At 38.1% G+C, this 18438-nt stretch overlaps 1 protein-coding gene across 4 annotated transcripts in view; it reads right to left on the bottom strand.

The window, feature by feature from the left end:
• The window catches only part of hhat (hedgehog acyltransferase), a 62347-nt gene that overhangs the window by 23101 nt on the left and 20808 nt on the right, over positions 1 to 18438 (bottom strand). For all 4 annotated transcript variants that reach the window (XM_055171400.2, XM_055171402.2, XM_055171401.2 and 1 more), the window contains exon 9: positions 12966 to 13001. In XM_055171400.2, coding sequence (XP_055027375.2) covers positions 12966 to 13001 — 36 coding nt within the window. The remainder of the gene's footprint in view (positions 1 to 12965; positions 13002 to 18438) is intronic.

Genomic DNA, 18438 nt, shown 5'->3' with positions numbered 1-18438 from the left:
TGATTTTAGGCTGTATCTTCGTCAAACTTAGGCCTATTGACACGACACTTGGTACTTCTGATGCCAGTCAGGAACCGAGGGTGCATGCACAGTTTCGTTGCAGCGCCACCTAGTGGCCAGAGAAATGTTTTATACACCTATAACTTTGGCTCCGATTGACGTATTTTCACAGGACTTGTTTCTTTGGAGTTCTGAATAGTTGCCGAGTCCAACGATACCAAACATGCCAGATTTCGCCTTACGGTTAACCCTGGGCAGCAAAATAGCGCTTAAAAAACACGCGTGAATATCTCCGCGAGCGTTATTCCGATCGTCTCGAAAACACCATAGGAAGAAACTAACCTTACCTTCTGAACAAAAAGTTCTATTGGCGTTATATTAAAATTTTCATCAGAAATTGCCGAAAATTGCAAAAAACGAAAAATTACATTCAAATTTTGTGTTTTTTACACATAAATGGTTGTAACTTCGTAACGAAAATATATTTTTTCACCAGATTTGCTACGCTGATGCATGAGCACACTCTGAGGCAACACAAAAAAAATTGTGTGCTTGCACCACTAGATGGCCTTATAATTGAACAAAACCTTTGATAACAAGCCAGCCTTATGGTCATACAACTGTTTCTTAACTAAACTAAAGTGTATTGTCATAAAACTAGCTAGATGTAACACAATCATGACCTGATGTTGCATGCACAATTTTTTCATTGCGCCACCTACTGGTTTTGAGATAGAATATAGTATTTTTGCCTAAAACTACTGCAACAACACATCTAAAACCATGAGTCATCATGGATTATTCCTTTCATGGCTTTGACTATAATCACTGGTGGTTGCCAAGTTACTCCCTAGCAACCATTGAGAATACCTTATCGACCGTTTTTGCAAAAGCTATATCTCAGCATCAAAACATCGTAGAGACACGGGGATGGTCTCTTTTGAGTTATTAAACTTGTTGTAACATGATGTGACCCATGTTTTGCCACTGCAAACACCACTCACATGTCCTTCAGTGCTCTAATGTTTCATGACTGTCAATAACAGAAGGACGATTGTAGTAGACAAGAACTTAGATTATTTTTGTTGATAACTTTTTTGTGTTTTCATCTAAAATTATTAGGTTTACTTAGGTTCTTCAATCTGCTTATCCAATCTCAATTTTACATCCTTTTGTACCCTTTTCGGCTTGACCCCGGCATTGCTGCTTGCAGCTATATTTATTGTTAGTTTTCTTATTATTATTATTATTATTATTCTTCCTCTTCCGCCATTGAAGTCAATGGCAGCCCATAGAACCGTACATAGGAAAGTTATGAAATTTGGCACACATGTACAGGACAGTCTTAGAAGTAACTATAGCAAATTTGGTGTGTCTAGCTCAAACTCTCTAGCGCCACCAACAGTCCAAACGTCCACTTATGTTCATGCTAATAACTTCTGACCCGTGAGTCCTAGAATCAAAATTCTTGTTTCATCTGAATCCTTGGCTCATGATGATTCAATTGCACACATTGATGTCATTTGTGTCATGCACATCTTTCCGCCATTTTGAATTTTCCGTAAAACCTACTTTTTCGAACTCCTCCTAGACCGTTTGTCTGATTTGCATGTCCTTTGGTATGTAGCATCTAGAGACACCCCAGACAAAAAGTTATCAAAAGCTTTTTGATAGACCAATGCGTTCTCATATAAATTGACAACATATATGGCGGCGAGCACGCCAAAACGGACGTGAGGCCGTATCTTCGCAAAACTTTAGTGTATCGACACGAAACTTGGTATATGTCATAACAGTCATGACCTGAGGGTGCCTGCAACGTTTCGTCACAGCGCCACCTAGTGGTCACGAGATTCGAAAAATGCCTATTTTCGCTTATAACTACTTCAAACTTGAGTCTAAAATCATGAAGGAGGTCTTGTTAGGTTCCTTGACGCATGCCGAGTCAAACGATACCAAACCGTTTTCGGTCGGCCATTTTGGGTGTCGGCCATTTTGAATTTTCTCATTAAGTTCAGTATTTCACAAACAGAATGGCGTATCGCTACGAAATTTGGCATGGTTCATCAGTGACATGTTCTGAGCGCACCTATAAATCTTTAGGACAGCGCCACCTAGTGGTCAGGATATGTAAAGAAATTGTTTAAAATCTTTATATCATTTGATTAAATTGCCACTATGACATAAGACTTCACTCTATTGATTCCTTGGCTCATGCTGAGTCCGACTGTACCAAATATGTCTGAGTCAAACCTACTTCCTGTCGGCCATTTTGAATTATATTGAACACCTACTTTTTCGAACTCCTCCTAGAGCGCTCGTGTGATTGGCTTGATTTTTGGTATGCATCATCTAGAGACACTCCAGACAAAAAGTTATCAAAAGCTTTTCGGTAGACCTATCCGTTGTCGTATAACGCATCAAAGAATGCGAGGGCGAGCACGCCAAAATGTGTTTGAGACTGTATCTTCGCAAAACTTTTGCGTATTGATATGAGACTTGGTATATGTCATAACAGTGATGTCCTGAGGGTGAATGCACCGTTTCGTCACACTGCCCCCTACTGGTCATGAGATATAAAAAATGTCTATTTTTGCTTATAACTACTTCAAAATTGAATGTAAAATTATGAGATTAGTCTTGTTAGATTATGTGAGGCATGCCGAGTCAAACGATACCAAATGGTTTTCAGTCGGCCATTTTGTGTTTCGGCCATTTTGAATATTTTCTTTAAGTTCAAGTATTTCAAAAACGCAATTGCGTATTGTTATGAAACTTGGTATGGTTCATCAGCAACATGTTCTGAGAGGGCTTGTAAACTTTTCGGCGCCCCCTAGTGGTCAAGAGATTTGAAGCTATATCTCTGCATCTCTTTATCGCATTTACACCAAATTTGGTGGGTGTCATCACAATCATGACCTGAGTCACCATCTATTGTTTTGGTCAGTGCCCCCTAGTGGTCAAGTCATTTTAGGCTATATCTCCGTATCGCTTTATCGTATTTACACTAAATTTGGTATGTGTCATCACAATCATGGCCTGAGGCACCATCTCTTGTTTCGGCACAGTGCCTCCTAGTGGTCACAAGATACAAAAAATTGCTATTTTTTTCCTAAAACTAATGTAAACTTAGATCTTAAATCATGACAGTCATCACGTATGAATTATTTTTGCCATGTTTGGCTTGACCCCGGTATCGCTGCTTGCAGCTATATTTTTAATTATTCTTGATATATATTAAATTAATAAAAAACTTTGTAGGGGGGGCACAATAACCTGTTTGGGGGGGGCACTGCCCGCGAATGGCCCCCCTTGATGCCGGCCCTGAGTTTGGGCCACAAAAGCCGGTTATGTATCTTGTTGCCCCTGAAACCGTCTATACCGCATAACCCTAATGGTCAGCAAATGGATCTCACTTGCACCCTTTGTCTCTTATGTTAAGAAGTTTTCAAAAAGCTCAAGAGCAGATGTTCTCCTGCTTAGAACGGTGTGTCTCTACTGTATATTGATCACGAACGAAAACAAAATATATGCACAGACACAATGAAGATCCCCTGGCCAGTACATTATAATCTCATTCATCTCTCTCTATCTCTCTCTCTATCTCGTCCTTATATAATCTCATATGAACCGCATCTGTGATTCGATTGTTGTGAGAACATTTGAATAGATAGGAGATGACACTTAAAGTCTGAAAGCGAGGCGTTAGAGCAGACAATAGCCGAACAGGAGAGGTGTGCTGTGTGTGCCTGTGGACGCTTTAAGATCAGCGGTGAGTCACAGGAAAAAATGAAGATCCTCATCTCCATCCTCCAAAACTCAGCACTTCACAATTACTGCACATTTAAAAGCACATTAAGATCCGTCCAAGTGCCCTTTACGGCACACATACAGCCCACATTCACACTCCAATTATGCAGATTGGTTCTCTCTACCACAATGCAATCACTACACAGAGAGAGAGAGAGAGAGAAAGAGAGAGAGAGAAAGAGAGAGACAGACACGGTCAGACAAAGGTTTGTTTATCTTTCCACAAAGTAGAGGCTCCAACCTAAGACTAAACAGAGTGGGGATGCATTTAAGGATGCTGGGAAGGGGCATGGCTGTTTACAACTTTTCCGCTTACTGATTGGTGGGATTGCAATGAGATGCTATTTCTGAAAATGTATACATACACTCTAAAAATGCTGGGTTATTTTCAACCCAGCGTAGGGTCAAAACGGTATGAGCCCAGCCCCTTGGGTTGTAATTTAACATATGCTGGGTTGTTTTAACCAAGAGGCAACTTTCCAGTCTGTCGTCAAGCCAACACGGAAGTGACTTAAACTGCAAAGAGACTGACTCCAATAGGGAGTCAATTCCCATAGACCCCCATAGTAAAATGCACAACTTTACATAGTAATAAATGTGTTTAGAGCCTGGTAGAAAAAGTGTTTTTTGATCTATATTAAAGCAATAAGCCCCAAGAAGCAGTGGGTTACCAATGCATTTTAAAACAGCTAAGGGGCGTTGTTAGGCATTATAAAATGCACTGTAACCCCACTGCTTTGCGGGGCTTATTGCATTTATAAAACGGTTACTTCACATGCATAACGTTCCAGGATTTCATAAAAAAACACAAATAAGTTGTAATTGTATTAGTACAAATATTACTCTTTCGCCAAACATAGTAGTTCCTCAGAATCAAGTGTGACTGAAACCAACACAGACGCAGCAAAGACACAATGAAAATATGATTAAAGACGGTGGTGTTTATTTTCATAAATCAGCATTCATCTAACTTAAACATTGACATTTATATCGTGCAACTGTTGAAGTGATGATCAAATATGCTTGGAAGCATGCTTAACTCTTTCCCCGTCAGCGGTTTTTTTTTTGACGGTTTTAGTATAAAGGGGCCATGGCACAAGACTTTTTTAAGATGTCAAATAAATCTTTGGTGTCCCCAGAGCACATATGTGAAGTTTTAGCTCAAAATACCATATAGATAATTTATTATAGCATGTTAAAATTGCCACTTTGTAGGTGTGTGCAAAAATGTGCCGTTTTGAGTGTGTCCTTTAAAATGCAAATGAGCTGATGAAATTCAAACACTGATCACCATGCAGGAGCGTAGCCACGAGGGGGCCTGGGTGGGCCTTGGCCTCCTCAGATTTCCAATTGCTTAAAATAAAATAAGAAAATGTCAATTTCTTAGTCTGATTGATAGATTGACCAAAATGATGCGCAGTAAAAAACTTAAATGGAAGTGCTGGTTGGATAGTGCAGATTAAGGGGTGGTATTATTATAATAAGAGCTCCTTATGACATCACAAGGAGAGCCACATTTCAACGACCTATTTTTTTATGTGCTTGTAGAAAATGGTTTACCAAAAGTAAGTTACTGGGTTGATCTTTTTCACATTTTCTAGGTTGATAGAAGCACTGGGGACCCAATCATAGCACTTAAACGTAGAAAAATTCAGATTTTCATGCCATGGCCCTTTAATGCCTTACAGAAAAACTATTTTATCAAATGAAAGAACAGACGCTCCGCTTTTAAAAAAAAATTCATCCTATCTTCATTTGTTGTCTTTTATCACCTCTCAGATATGGATAGGTTTATACAAAAACACAAAATTTTGAGCAAAAAGCTGAGATAATTGCGTTTTTGTGAAGGACTTTTGATAGAGATCAGATTCAGAGCGATCCTCAAAACATACATGGACATACAGATGTTTACCCTAGGGTGATACTACCAGGTTCTATAAGTTGTGGAAGAGCACCACGTGGTGGATAATAGTGGTATTACAGATTGCCAGAAATACTCATCATTGGGTTAAAAATAACCCAGCATATTTCAGAGCGTAGTGAAACTGACAATGACCACATTTACATGCACCCTAATAATGCGATTATAATGGGATTTTGGCAATACTGTGATTATACTTTACCTCATGTAAACGCAATGCTTCGATAAAAATAATGCGATTAAGCTCATAATCGCAGTAAGTATCGCATTAAAAGAGGTGGCGTACGCCGTTTATAATCGCAGTGTGCGTCCATGTAAACGCTTTAATCGCATTTATACCGCACTACCTGAAGTGCGTGTGTGTTTTAGTCATGCACCTTTAACACAAATTTGTTTTAAACTTGACATTAGGAAGTTTTACGTGAACTCTGCCAACACGACTCGCTGTCAGCAGTCTGCCTTCATTCAGAAACAGCTCAGATAACACGCCAGCAGTGTATAAAACCTTTAAGGGACATTATAACGATAAATATAACGATAAATATATTAGTGACCACATCATAATGATAACTTCATGCTAATTCGCTCAACGAGCGCCGCATTACCTAATACTGGATATTTCTTGTAATAAAAACTTTTTTGCAGTTGTTTACATGTCACTGAATATGTAAATATGCTGTTCTTGTTGCATTTACACAGCGGGAAACCAGCAGATGTCCTCAACTCGCTGCATTTCGCGTAACTAAACAATGAATGTAGTTTCACCTTACTGCTGATTGGCTACAAGTGTGTTTAGGTAGTCGGCCTGACTCCCTTTTCCAAAGCGTTTTTCAGAAATCGCGCACCCCGCCTTTAAATGTTCTTACTTTAGGTTAAATTAAAGTTGAAAATGTAAAAATATTTTAGGTGTTACCAATTGAAGTAATTTTTTTAAATGTTTTTTTTACCTAAAATTTAAGTTAATAAAACATATTTTTTTAGGTGTTGCCAATTTTTTTAAGTACAGCAACTTTCACTTTTTACAGTGTACAAACATTCCTTAACTCTTTCGCCGCCATTGACGAGATAACTCATAAATTAAGAGAAAACGCTTCCCTGCTAATGACGAGAATTCCGCTTTCCGCAATACCGCTATTATCCAGCAGGTGGCTTCCTTATTATCCACTTCCGCAACCTATACAACCCGGAAATAGCGTCTCACGTGAAAGAGAAAGAACTCCGTATGTTTTAAAGATCGCTCTGCATCTGATCTCTATCAAAAGTTTGTGTAATAATATCTTACCTTTTGGCATAGTCAGTGTGGTAGAAAAAGCATTAAGTATGAATTTCACAGCAACTGCATCAGCGCTGGATACCTGAGGTAATTTTATGTTTTAGACCTCAGAAATGAATGAGTTTTTCTACTGCATTTTAAGTGCACGTGCACTTCAAGTTCAAATAGATTTGATTGGCTGCATGTGGCAAAATCGCTATCGTTGAAGTTGTTGTGTGAACTCTGCTATTATCTTTAATATAAAAAGATTTTTAAAACTATATTTTTACAGGCACTGTCATAATATTTCTGTCTTCATCACGGCACCGGATAATGAAATACATCCATAACAACGTGTTTGTCATTTAACGTAAGTAAATTAAAACAGTGGACCATATATGTGAGTTTATATTAAAATATTTTTTAATTATTGTGGGTTTTGCAGTAGCAAATACTTTCCAACAACAAAAACAATGGCATAATAATATTATGCAGCAGCCAAAAATAGTCCCCCTAGTAACTTTCAATGGCAGGGGATTATTTTCGGCTGCTGCGTAATATCATTGCACCTGCTGCGGCCATGGTACGGCAGGAAAGTCCTTTATTATTACACCAGAGTGAGAGCATATTTTAAAACAAATATATATATATATATATATATATATATATATATAGTGTCCCTTTAAGCGATGTTTAGACCTTCGTTTCACAACTGTGATTTAGACTAAAATCCTATTGTTTATTCCTGCGTTGACACAGATTGCATTTCTTTGTAAGCATCTTAAAACCGAACTGTATACAAATCTCTTGTCTGTTGTCCTAGATGTTCCTTAGTAAAATATTAAATCAAAGATCCTCTGCCTCTCGGGTCCATGTTCCCGGCCATCACTCGTAACCCGTTCATTTTCCATGTACATATTTACACAGACTGGCAAGTTTCCAGCGTGTCCGGCTAGAATGCAATGCTGTTCGTGCTAAACACATGCTAATGCAACCTCGATCAAACATCTTTTGTCTTTGGAGATTGCGGTCCTGCCAGAGACTGACAATATCAAACCCGGTACAAAACACAACCTGGGCTCTCTCTCCAAAACCACAACAATGACCTCTCCATACAGCAGAAGCGCATTAGAATATGAATAAAGTGTGTCAGAAAATGCTACAGCTGAGCAGACGAGGTTACGCCAGGACCTGAAGAGGCTTATTTTGGTTTTTAAGAGCCTTACTACTGAATTAATTCATACGGAAAGGAAAAAAATCTAATTAATTAAAATATCAGACATTGAAAACATCTGTCCAGCTCTGACTTTCTGCCAGGAAAGTAACCCCTCCCACAAACGACATTTTGGAGAAATAATATTAATTCAGGCTAAAGTCTTATAATCAAATTATGAGATTAGGAACATCAACATTTAATTTCAATCACTGATTTCAAGTCAATATTAAAGATATCAAGGTTATATTTTTACAGAATATTCTTTACATTATGTAGGATGATTTTATATAAATCACAAATAAATTACTTTACCTGAGTTTTCACAGGCAGGGTCACAAATACAAAATACTAAAGGGATAGTTTACCCAAAAATGAAAATTTGGTCATCATTTACTACCTATCGTCCTGTTACAAACCTGTATAAATGTCTTTGTTCTGATGAACACAATGGCAGATATTTTGAGGAATTTTTGTAACCAAACTTATCAGAGGCCCCATTGACTTCCATAGTATTTCTTTTCTACCATGGAAGTCAATGGGGCCTCTGATCTTTTAGGTTAGACTGTAAAAAGTTGAATCAACTTAAAATACTTTGGTAAAAAATACTATACTTTGGTACAGCTGGTAACACCTAAAATTAGAAAAAAGTTTTTAACTTAACTCTTTCGCTGCCAATGTTTTTTTTAAACAGTTGCCAGTCAGCGCCAGCATTTTTCAGAAAATGTTCTTCTTTAAATATATAAACATGCAATATATCAAATGAAAAAACAGACCCTCTGCTTAAAAAAAAATGTTTCATCCTACCTTCTTTTGTTTTCTTTTTATCACCTCTCAAATATGGGTAGGTTTCTTCAAAAACACAAAATTTTGAGCAAAAAGCTAATATAATTTCATTTTTGTGAAAGACTTTTTGAGATCACATTCAGAGCGATCCTCAAAACATACACGGACATACAGCTGTTTTCCCTAGGGCAGTACTTTTTTAATAGCCACCTGGTGGATAATAACGGTATTGCGTAAAGCCAGAAATACTTGGCATTGGCAGGGAAGCGTTTTCTCTTAATTGACGAGTTAACTGGCGGGGAAAGAGTTAAGCCTTAAAGTTCTGCATAATTAAGGGCATAACCACGTAATTGACAGGTGAACTGCCGTTGCTGTCACTCCGGTCGAGCTAGGTGGGCGTGGTTTCAGCAACCAGTCACCGGAGGCCCACCCACGTAATGTCTTCCGCCTCTTTGCTGATTTACGAGATTTACAAGATAACTCGCCAATGTCGACGAAACAGTTAAAGGCAGGGTCCATGATCTCTGAAAGCCAATGTTGATATTTGAAATCACCTAAACAAACACACCCCTACCACAATAGATTCAGTGGCCGGTTGCATAAAACTTTAAGACTAGTCTTTAAAGTTAGTCATAATTGTTTTAAGTATGTTACATAGAAAGGTAGATTGGTCTAATTTAAATCCAAATAATAAGACTGATTAGCCCTTACTAATTGCTAGTTAGTTACAATCATTCTTAAGACGCAGTCTTAAAGTCACGGCTATGTTTATGCAACCGGCCACTGGATTTCTTTTAATAGACCCGCCCCACACATACACAACCCAGGCAACAATGTTGTTTAGTAGACACGCCCATTACTGCTGATTGGCTACAAGTGTGTTTAGGTATTTGGCCCGACTCCCTTTTCCAAAGCGTTTTTCAGAAATCGCGCACCCCACCTTTAAATGTTCTCACTTTAGGTTAAATTAAAGTTGAAAATGTAAAAATATTTTAGGTGTTACCAATTGAAGTAATTTTTTAAAATGTTTTTTTTACCTAAAATTTAAGTTAATAAAACATAATTTTTTTAGGTGTTGCCAATTTTTTTAAGTACAGCAACTTTTTTAACTACAAACATTCCTTAACTCTTTCGCCGCCATTGACGAGATAACTCATAAATTAAGAGAAAACGCTTCCCTGCCAATGACGAGAATTTTCGGCTTTCCGCAATACCGCTATTATCCACCAGGTGGCTTCCTTATTATCCACTTCCGCAACCTATACAACCCGGAAATAGCGTTTCACGTGAAAGAGAAAGAACTCTGTATGTTTTAAAGATCGCCCTGCATCTGATCTCTATCAAAAGTCCTTCACAAAAAAATTATTTATTTCAACTTTTTGCTCAAATATGGGTGTTTTTGAAGAAACCTACCTGTATTTGAGAGGTGATAAAAAGAGAACTAATGAAGGTAGGATGAAAATTTTTTGTTTGAAAGCAGAGGGTCTGTTCTTTCATTTGATATATTGCAATTGCATGTTTATATATTTAAAGAAGAACATTTTCTGGAAGGCATTATACTTTTGTGAAAATCATGAAAAATGCTGGCGGTGGCTGGCAACTTTTTTGGCGGGGAAAGAGTTAAAAATATCTTCATTTGTGTTCATCAGAGCAAAAAAATGTATACAGGGTTGTAACAACATGAGAGTGAGAAAATTTTAATTTTTGGGTGAATTATCCCTTTGATAAAACATAATCGTGTAAACGCGTGCATGTATATTGACGCATGAACTTGCATGACATGTACAAGCATGCATCAGAGACTTTCTCAAGCACATAAACACTTAAAATATGCCTCGTCTTCACAAACAAAACAATTTGGTCCGTAACCGTGGAGTGCAAAATCTACTGCATAATAATTCGCAAAAATATTATTGGTATAATAAAAACCCATGAAGGGGTTCAAAGAAGGACTTGCTGTTATCCATTCAACAGAAGTTGATTTGACAGATAAACAGCTGCTTAGAGATGCTATGCATTCGGGCATTACCAGGAACTGAGAGAGATTCGGCATGGGCAAAATTATTGTAATTTTGTATGAGCAAAGTTAAAATTGGTTTTGACGGGGCATGAAAAGGGAATTATTAAAATGATAATATTCTGCCAATTGTCTGAACATAAAATAACACGCATAAAAACCAGACAACTTGTTAAAAAACTTGCCAAACAGAAGAAGAGATGAAGCCGAGCTGCTTGGGTGACCAATCATGACCAGTGCCAAATTTATCTTTTGTGTCTTGCTGAAATAAAAGTCGATTCATTATATGCAGCCAGTTCCCAGTAACAGTGATGGTCTGGATACGTGGAACACACCCCATTATGAAGCTCATTTGCATAAAATTGGATAATTTCAAGCTCAAATATATATAATTAACTGATTTGCATTTATATTTAGATGTAAATGAACCATTTGGTGAGTTTAGTTTCTTATAGGGCTATTAAATGTGTAGCGTCGCTCCCACTGTGCCAAATCTGCAAAGCACAATTTTACTTATCACAAATACATTAAGAAAATGTTCCTTAATGGTTTAAAATCCATCTGTCAACACGACTAAAGCAACAATTATTTCATCGGTTGCTGAGTGCGTCTGGATCCTCCATCAGAAAGCTAATGAGTATTATGTTTATAATGTTAAAATCACAGATTAATTTGCAGAGACTAAGTAAGTGATATATAGGTTAACTTCCACAGTCGATGTGTTTAGCATCTCTTGAGCTTTCAACATTGTTGTTTTTGGGAAGCATTTGGGAAATGGTTTGGGATCAAACTTTTGATGCAAAACATACAGCAGCTTTAACTTAAAGGGGACATTTCACAAGACTTTTTTAAGATGTCAAATAAATCGTTGGTGTCTCCAGAGTATGTAAAGTTCTGACTCAAAATATCATATAGATAATTTTTTATAGCATGTAAAAAGTGCCACTTTGTAGGTGTGAGCAAAAATGTGCAATTTTTGGGTGTGTCCTTTAAAATGCAAATGAGCTGATCTCTGCACTAAATGGCAGTGCCGTGGTTGGATAGTGCAGATTAAGGGGCGGTATTGTCGCCTTCTGACATCACAAAAGGAGCCAAATTTCAATTATATATTTTTTCACATGCTTGAAGAGAATGGTTTAAAGAGACACTTGAAGAGACACTTTGGGGATGCCTCCAGGGGTAAATGCGTCTGAATGTGTATATCAAATTCAACCAATGGTGAGGCTTAATGAAAAAGACAGGGTGATGCAGGAGTCAGGAAGTATATCACTATCTGAAATATTGCCAAAGACGGTGTTACAGGGACACAGGAAATATGGCAAGAGAGACGCAGCGTCTCGTTCCCTTTTCAGGGAACAACAATTACATACGTAACCAGAGACGTTTTCATGTGTCAAACACAACTTTGCAAAAAAGCATTTTGGTATAAATCAGCATTCACATACAGAAGATATAAGCATTTAAAGTGAACAGTTTAGCACGTGTGCTTAAAAAGTCTAGAATTTTTATGATATTATCCTACACTACACAGGGAATAATGTTGATTTTTTTTTCAGAAAACTTCTTAATTAGATCTTAATAAGTCACTTTCAATGACCTGTATATGCATGTAAAACTTCCCAGGACTTTGAATTTCCCCCCCAGATTCACAAACTTTCAAGGACCCGTGGGAACCCTGTTGTTTATACTTTAAATAATATTATATTTAATATTTAAATAGTAATGATTCTATCATTTTTAAAGAGATTTCATTGTACAGACGTTCTATTCTATTCCATAACAAAAGAAAACGAACGCCATGCATTCAGTGTTTTATTATGCCAGAATTACATATCTGAGGCTTGTAATCGTTCTCTGATTATGGTTTTTGATTATGAATATTATTCATTTGCACGCATAAAAAGAAATGTGTGTCCAAAGCAATGCAGAACATCTCTTAGACATACTAAAACAAGACAAATCTTACCTAATGAGCCATTTGTAGAGTCCCACATCAAAGTGTCTGAAAAGCAAAAGGACAGTAATGAGAAAACTCAAGGGTTAAACACAGATGGTGCAGTAACGCACACTTCTCTACAAAACAGCACAACACAAACATTTTAAGTGTTTAATCTGTCAACATCTACAGTTAGACAAAAAGAAAAGACAATCTGCATAAATTAAATGCTTGAGAAAACCGATTTAATGAATCTTTGGGGACAAACGGTGGCATTTTCTGTGATAGCTACAGTACTGGGAAACATCAAAATGAGCTGATCGCAGAACAGTTTTGCCCTTTATGTGGTTGAGCTGTAGTTTGATGCTGAGTTGTGTGGTCTGAGAAGCACATAATCAGTCACATATTGATCTGTGAGAAGGCAGTGATATTCAGACTTTTACATCATTTGATGTGTGATAAAAATGAGAGTAGTGCTCGTCTATGCAGCATGAAGCTACACTTTCAGAAATAAAGGTACAAAAGCTGGCACTAGTAGGCGGTACTATTTAGGTATAAATATTTACGTTTAAGGTACTAATATACCCTTTAGGCAGTGGTTCTCAAACTTTTTCGCATGCGGCCCCCTTTCCTTCGCGGCCCCCCCAAAGAAAATTTATGACAAAAATTTTCAAAGTACAAAGTATTGCTGTTGGTTAGTAGCCTTATTTTTTTAGGTTTAATTACACAGAATTCATGATAAATGAGTGTATTTTATAAAATGTCATAAAACTGGGCCCATCTCGCGGCTCCCCTGGGGGCCCCGGACCCCAGTTTAAGAACCTCTGCCTTTAGGTACAATGGTGTACTTTTAAAAAAGGCTGAGGGGGTGTAGACAAGTGTTTCTTTTTTAGAATTTCGTCACCCAACTTAGATCCAGCAATTTTAAAAAAATTAATAACCTCAAAATTGGAAGTATCAGTCATGTTTGCAGTGATTAATGAGTAACACTTATGAATTTAATATCTTGGTCTTCAGAAAATGAGCAAATAATTTAACACAACAGTACCTGATAGATATCGATCTAGATGTGATCTGGTAAGTAAGAAAAAAACAAGAGGAAGTCACACTGACCTCATTCCTGTTTCTTTGATCACACTTGAGCAAGTAGCTCACATCAAAACAGCAAAAATATTGATCTGGCCTTTTGTAACTCTCGGTTTCTCTGTCGCAGTTTCACTTCTTCTCCATCAATCTCAATGAGCAGATGTGTCTTCTCTGATTGAACACGGTTCAACGTTACAGCCACATATGTTTCCATTAATTGTTTCTCTATTCACGTTTGTGACCCTGGACCACAAAACCAGTCATAAGGGTCAATATTTTTAAATTGAGATTTATACATCACCTGAAAGCCAAATAAATAAGCTTTTAATTTGTGTATGGTTTGTTAGGATAGGACAATATTTGGCAATATCACAAAATTGACAAAAAAAAAATCGTCTTTAAAGTTGATCAAATTAACACATATTAATAATGATCAATACATTTTTTATATATTTACGATAGGAAATGTACAAAATATCTTCACTGAACATGAAGATATTTTCTATACTCCCAATCACATTCTACCGAGCCCCTAATGTGCCATTGGAGAAAAAAATCTAAAGTTTAGTTTCGTGTGCTCACGTGAAAGTTAAAGTTTCACGTGCGCACGCAAAACTAAACTCGATAGTTTCACGTGTGCACACGTTAGTTTCATGTGCGCATGCGAAGCTAAACTTTATTTAATTTTTGCACCACGTCCCTTTAGGGGCTCCGTAATATCCTAATGATTTTTGGCATTAAAAAAATCAATCATTTTGACTCATACAATGTATTGTTGGCTATTGCTACAAATATATACCTGTGCGACTTATGACTGAATTTGTGGTCCAGGGTCGCATGTATGCCTACTAGCTGACACCCATATATTTAATATGATGCTATTTAATATGAAGTCAGTGGAGTCCCTACTTTTAGGGGGCGTGCACACCAAAGCGTTTAAATGCGCTGCATTGAACATTTGTACTTCCTGTCAGCAATGGTCACTTTTATTCGTATCGCAGAAAGTCGGCAAGCTTTTATTGAAATGAATGAGATCATATCGCTCTGCTAGTCGCTGGCGGTCTAAATGGGGTGTTACCCCTCGTTCTGACCACAAGCGACTTTTTCGCTCTGTGTCGCCCATCACTTTCAGGCTACGTTTACATGGAAACGATCTGAAGAGAAAACGCAGAAGTGCCGTTGCGTTATCACTTTTATTCCACGTTAATACAAGCATTTTGGGGAGGGATCTGCGTGCATATTGTGATGCAAAAGTGAGTGATATTCGATGTAGTATGCACTCCAGGCAGCTAGATGGCAATGTGAAGCACTGACACACAACAACACCAAGTCCATGCGCCTGCATACAACCTTCTTCCTTGTTCTCCCAGGTCTCGTCCAAAGCCGTCTGGTTTGCCTGCAACGAATTGGCGCATCAACAATTTGATGGAGGTCATTAATGCGCCTTCTCTGTTCAGTAATACTAGCTGTGAATATTTCGTACAACTGCTGGAAAGTCTCTTGTATATTTATATCGAGCTGCTATGGCAACTTGAAGGTCCGACGTATGGAAATAATCCGACATGTATGTTGTTATTTTCCTGAACTGGCGCATGCCTGTGACGTAAATGTGACGAGCGCCACCGTGCGCAGACTTTTGCGTTTTTACCCTTTAGACGGGACTGCGACGGTAGAGCATTTTTTAGATTTCCACTCTGGAGGGTGGTTTCATTTTTTTTGCGTTTTTAAGCCCCAAAAACGCTGTCGCCATGTAAACAAAAGGCATATCCGATAAAATATTTTTACGTTTTCACCCTTGAGCGTTCTCGTGTAAACAGAGCCTCAATTAGGTCGTAAGGAGCCATTTCTAAATCTGGTTGTCATAAACAAACTTCAGTAACTGAAAAAAAAAACAATGACGTGAACTCCACTGCTTTGCTCTCATTGGTAGTCGCTCCCAAAAGTCACTCCTCCATTGCATGAATGAGATCTTGTTGCATTGCGAATGCTTGTCGCTGGCGGCCTGAATGGGATGTTGCGCTGCATGCTCACTGCTAGCGACTAGCAATCTCATTCATTTCAATCGAAGCTTGCAGACTTCTGCCAATGATTTTATCTAAAGCGGCTCACACCTTGTTCCGACCAACAGTGACTTTTAGGGGGTGTGCACACCAAAGCGTTTAAACGTGGCTGAAAATGCCAGGCGGATCCCGACTGTAGTCACTTGCCAGCTTTTTCAGCTGAGCGCTTTGGTTGCTATGATACTTCTGCTTTGTTGAACGATGCGCCAGTTGTTTGTCGTGATATTTGTCCCGCCACTTCTCAACCGTGATTGGATGGCTGAGTGAGAAGTGACATTGACAAGCTGAGCAAACTTTTTTCAACTCTCGGGGCACTGACAACAAAGCCAAGCGCTGGTGCTCAGAGCAGAAACACACGCCAGCTGCTGGCTTTTTTGAAAGAATTGAAAAAATACGCCAGCCGCCGGGGTAAACGCTTTGGTGTGCACACTACATTAGTTCTTGTAGCTCAACTGGTAGAGCATTGTGCCGGCAATACCAAGATCACGAGTTTGATTCTTAAGGAATGCATGAACTGATTAAAGTAAAGACTGAAAATCACTCTCAAACTCGGAATAAGATGCTTTTGCCCTTATTTAACAAATCAAAACTCACAAAAGTTTGAATGGATGAAGAAGTGGTGGATGGTGGTTATAAGATTCCTCGGATGAGGTACTCCATCATCACATCCAATAAAACAAAAAGAAAACACAACAACTGACAATTTTCTTGCCATAAGGCTTTCATATGCAGTTGATTCTGTCACTTATTTAATCCAAACACATACGGACCCCAGAGACGGCAGTAAAAAGATGCCGCTGCTTGCTTCTAAATACAGACCAGTGCGGAAACAAATGGACGCGTGCCAGCAGATGGTTGTTAACATGCTGGAGAGGACTGACATAAAGTTTTCATGAGCTCACAGACCGGCAACAATCAAAATGTTGTGTAATTAATTAACATCCAGACGGTGAACACAATCACAACAAAAGATGACGCATCACAAATACACCCGTCCGGAAAAAGTGCGTGTGCAAGCGAAAGAAAAACAGAAGGCGGAGTATGTGTGCATAACTGAGGAAGATGGGTTTGGTCTGCGGTCTATGATACGTAATGAGTCCTAAATCCGATTGTACAGAACCATTTGATTCATATCAGCACTTCTCGGCATTCATTAGCGACTACTGATGAAATCTTCCTGGACTCAAGGGAAATAAAAGTCATCCGGGAAGACCAAAAGAACAGACTACGCTGAAGTCATTTCACTCAACTCTACATCAATAAAACAACCTGACTCGACCGTTTAAGGCCAGAAACGAAGGAATATTCAACTTTTATAAAAAATCCTTATAATTTATTCACTCCTATGTCATCCAAGATGTTTATGTCTTTCTTTGTTCAGTAGAAATTAAGTTTTTTGAGGAAAACATTCCAGGATTTTTCTCCATATAATGGACTTTATCTGACCAACATTTTACAGTTTAAATGCAGTTTAAAATTGCAACGCAGTTTCAACACAGCTTCAAAGGTCTCTAAACAATCCCAACTGAGGCATACCTAGCAAAACAATTGTCATTTTCGCAAAATAAATAAATAAATACATAAATAAATACATAAATGTGCTTTTAAACCACAACTTTCTGTCTTGCACTTGCCGTGTGACGCAACAGCGCGACCTTACATATTACGTAATCGCGTCTAAAGGTCATGTGAGAAGGAGAAGTTGTGGTTAAAAAGTACATATTTTTATCTTTTTTTTGGTGAAAATGATGATCATTTCGCTATACAAGACCCTTATGCCTCGGTTGGGATTGAAAAATACATTTTATCAGTATGTGTTTTCTACCAAGCTCCTAAGGTGACATTGGAGTAAAAAAATCGAAAGTTTAGTTTCATGTGCCACATGAAACTTTCGCGGGCTCATGTGAAACTTTCATGTGCATATTTTTTTTTAAAAGTTTAGTTTTGCTTGCTCACGTGAAACTATCGCGTGCGCACATGAAAGTGAAAGTTTCACGTGAGCACGCAAAACTAAACTTAAAAAAAAAAATCTGCACATGAAAGATTCACGTTTTGTGTGCGCACATGAAACTAAACGCGATTTACTTGCGCACACAACAGTTTCACATGCGCAAGCGATAGTTTTACGTGTGCACGCGAACCTAAATTTTATTTAATTTTTGCTCCATGTCCCCTTAGGGGCTCCGTAGTTTTCCCTGGGTTCAAACCTATGACCTTTTGCGCTGCTAATGCAACGCTCTACCACTGAGCTAATATAGAGCACACGCTATGTAAATATAAATGTAGGTCCAACTTGCTTAGTGAGAATTCAATTCAAATGCAATTTATTTACGTCCATTACATGCTTGCATTTGAGG

Source organism: Misgurnus anguillicaudatus, chromosome 7, assembly GCF_027580225.2.
Source record: "Misgurnus anguillicaudatus chromosome 7, ASM2758022v2, whole genome shotgun sequence".
Lineage (NCBI taxonomy): Eukaryota > Metazoa > Chordata > Actinopteri > Cypriniformes > Cobitidae > Misgurnus > Misgurnus anguillicaudatus.
Note: the sequence above shows the minus strand (reverse complement) of the source record. Positions and strands in the feature narration are given on the sequence as shown.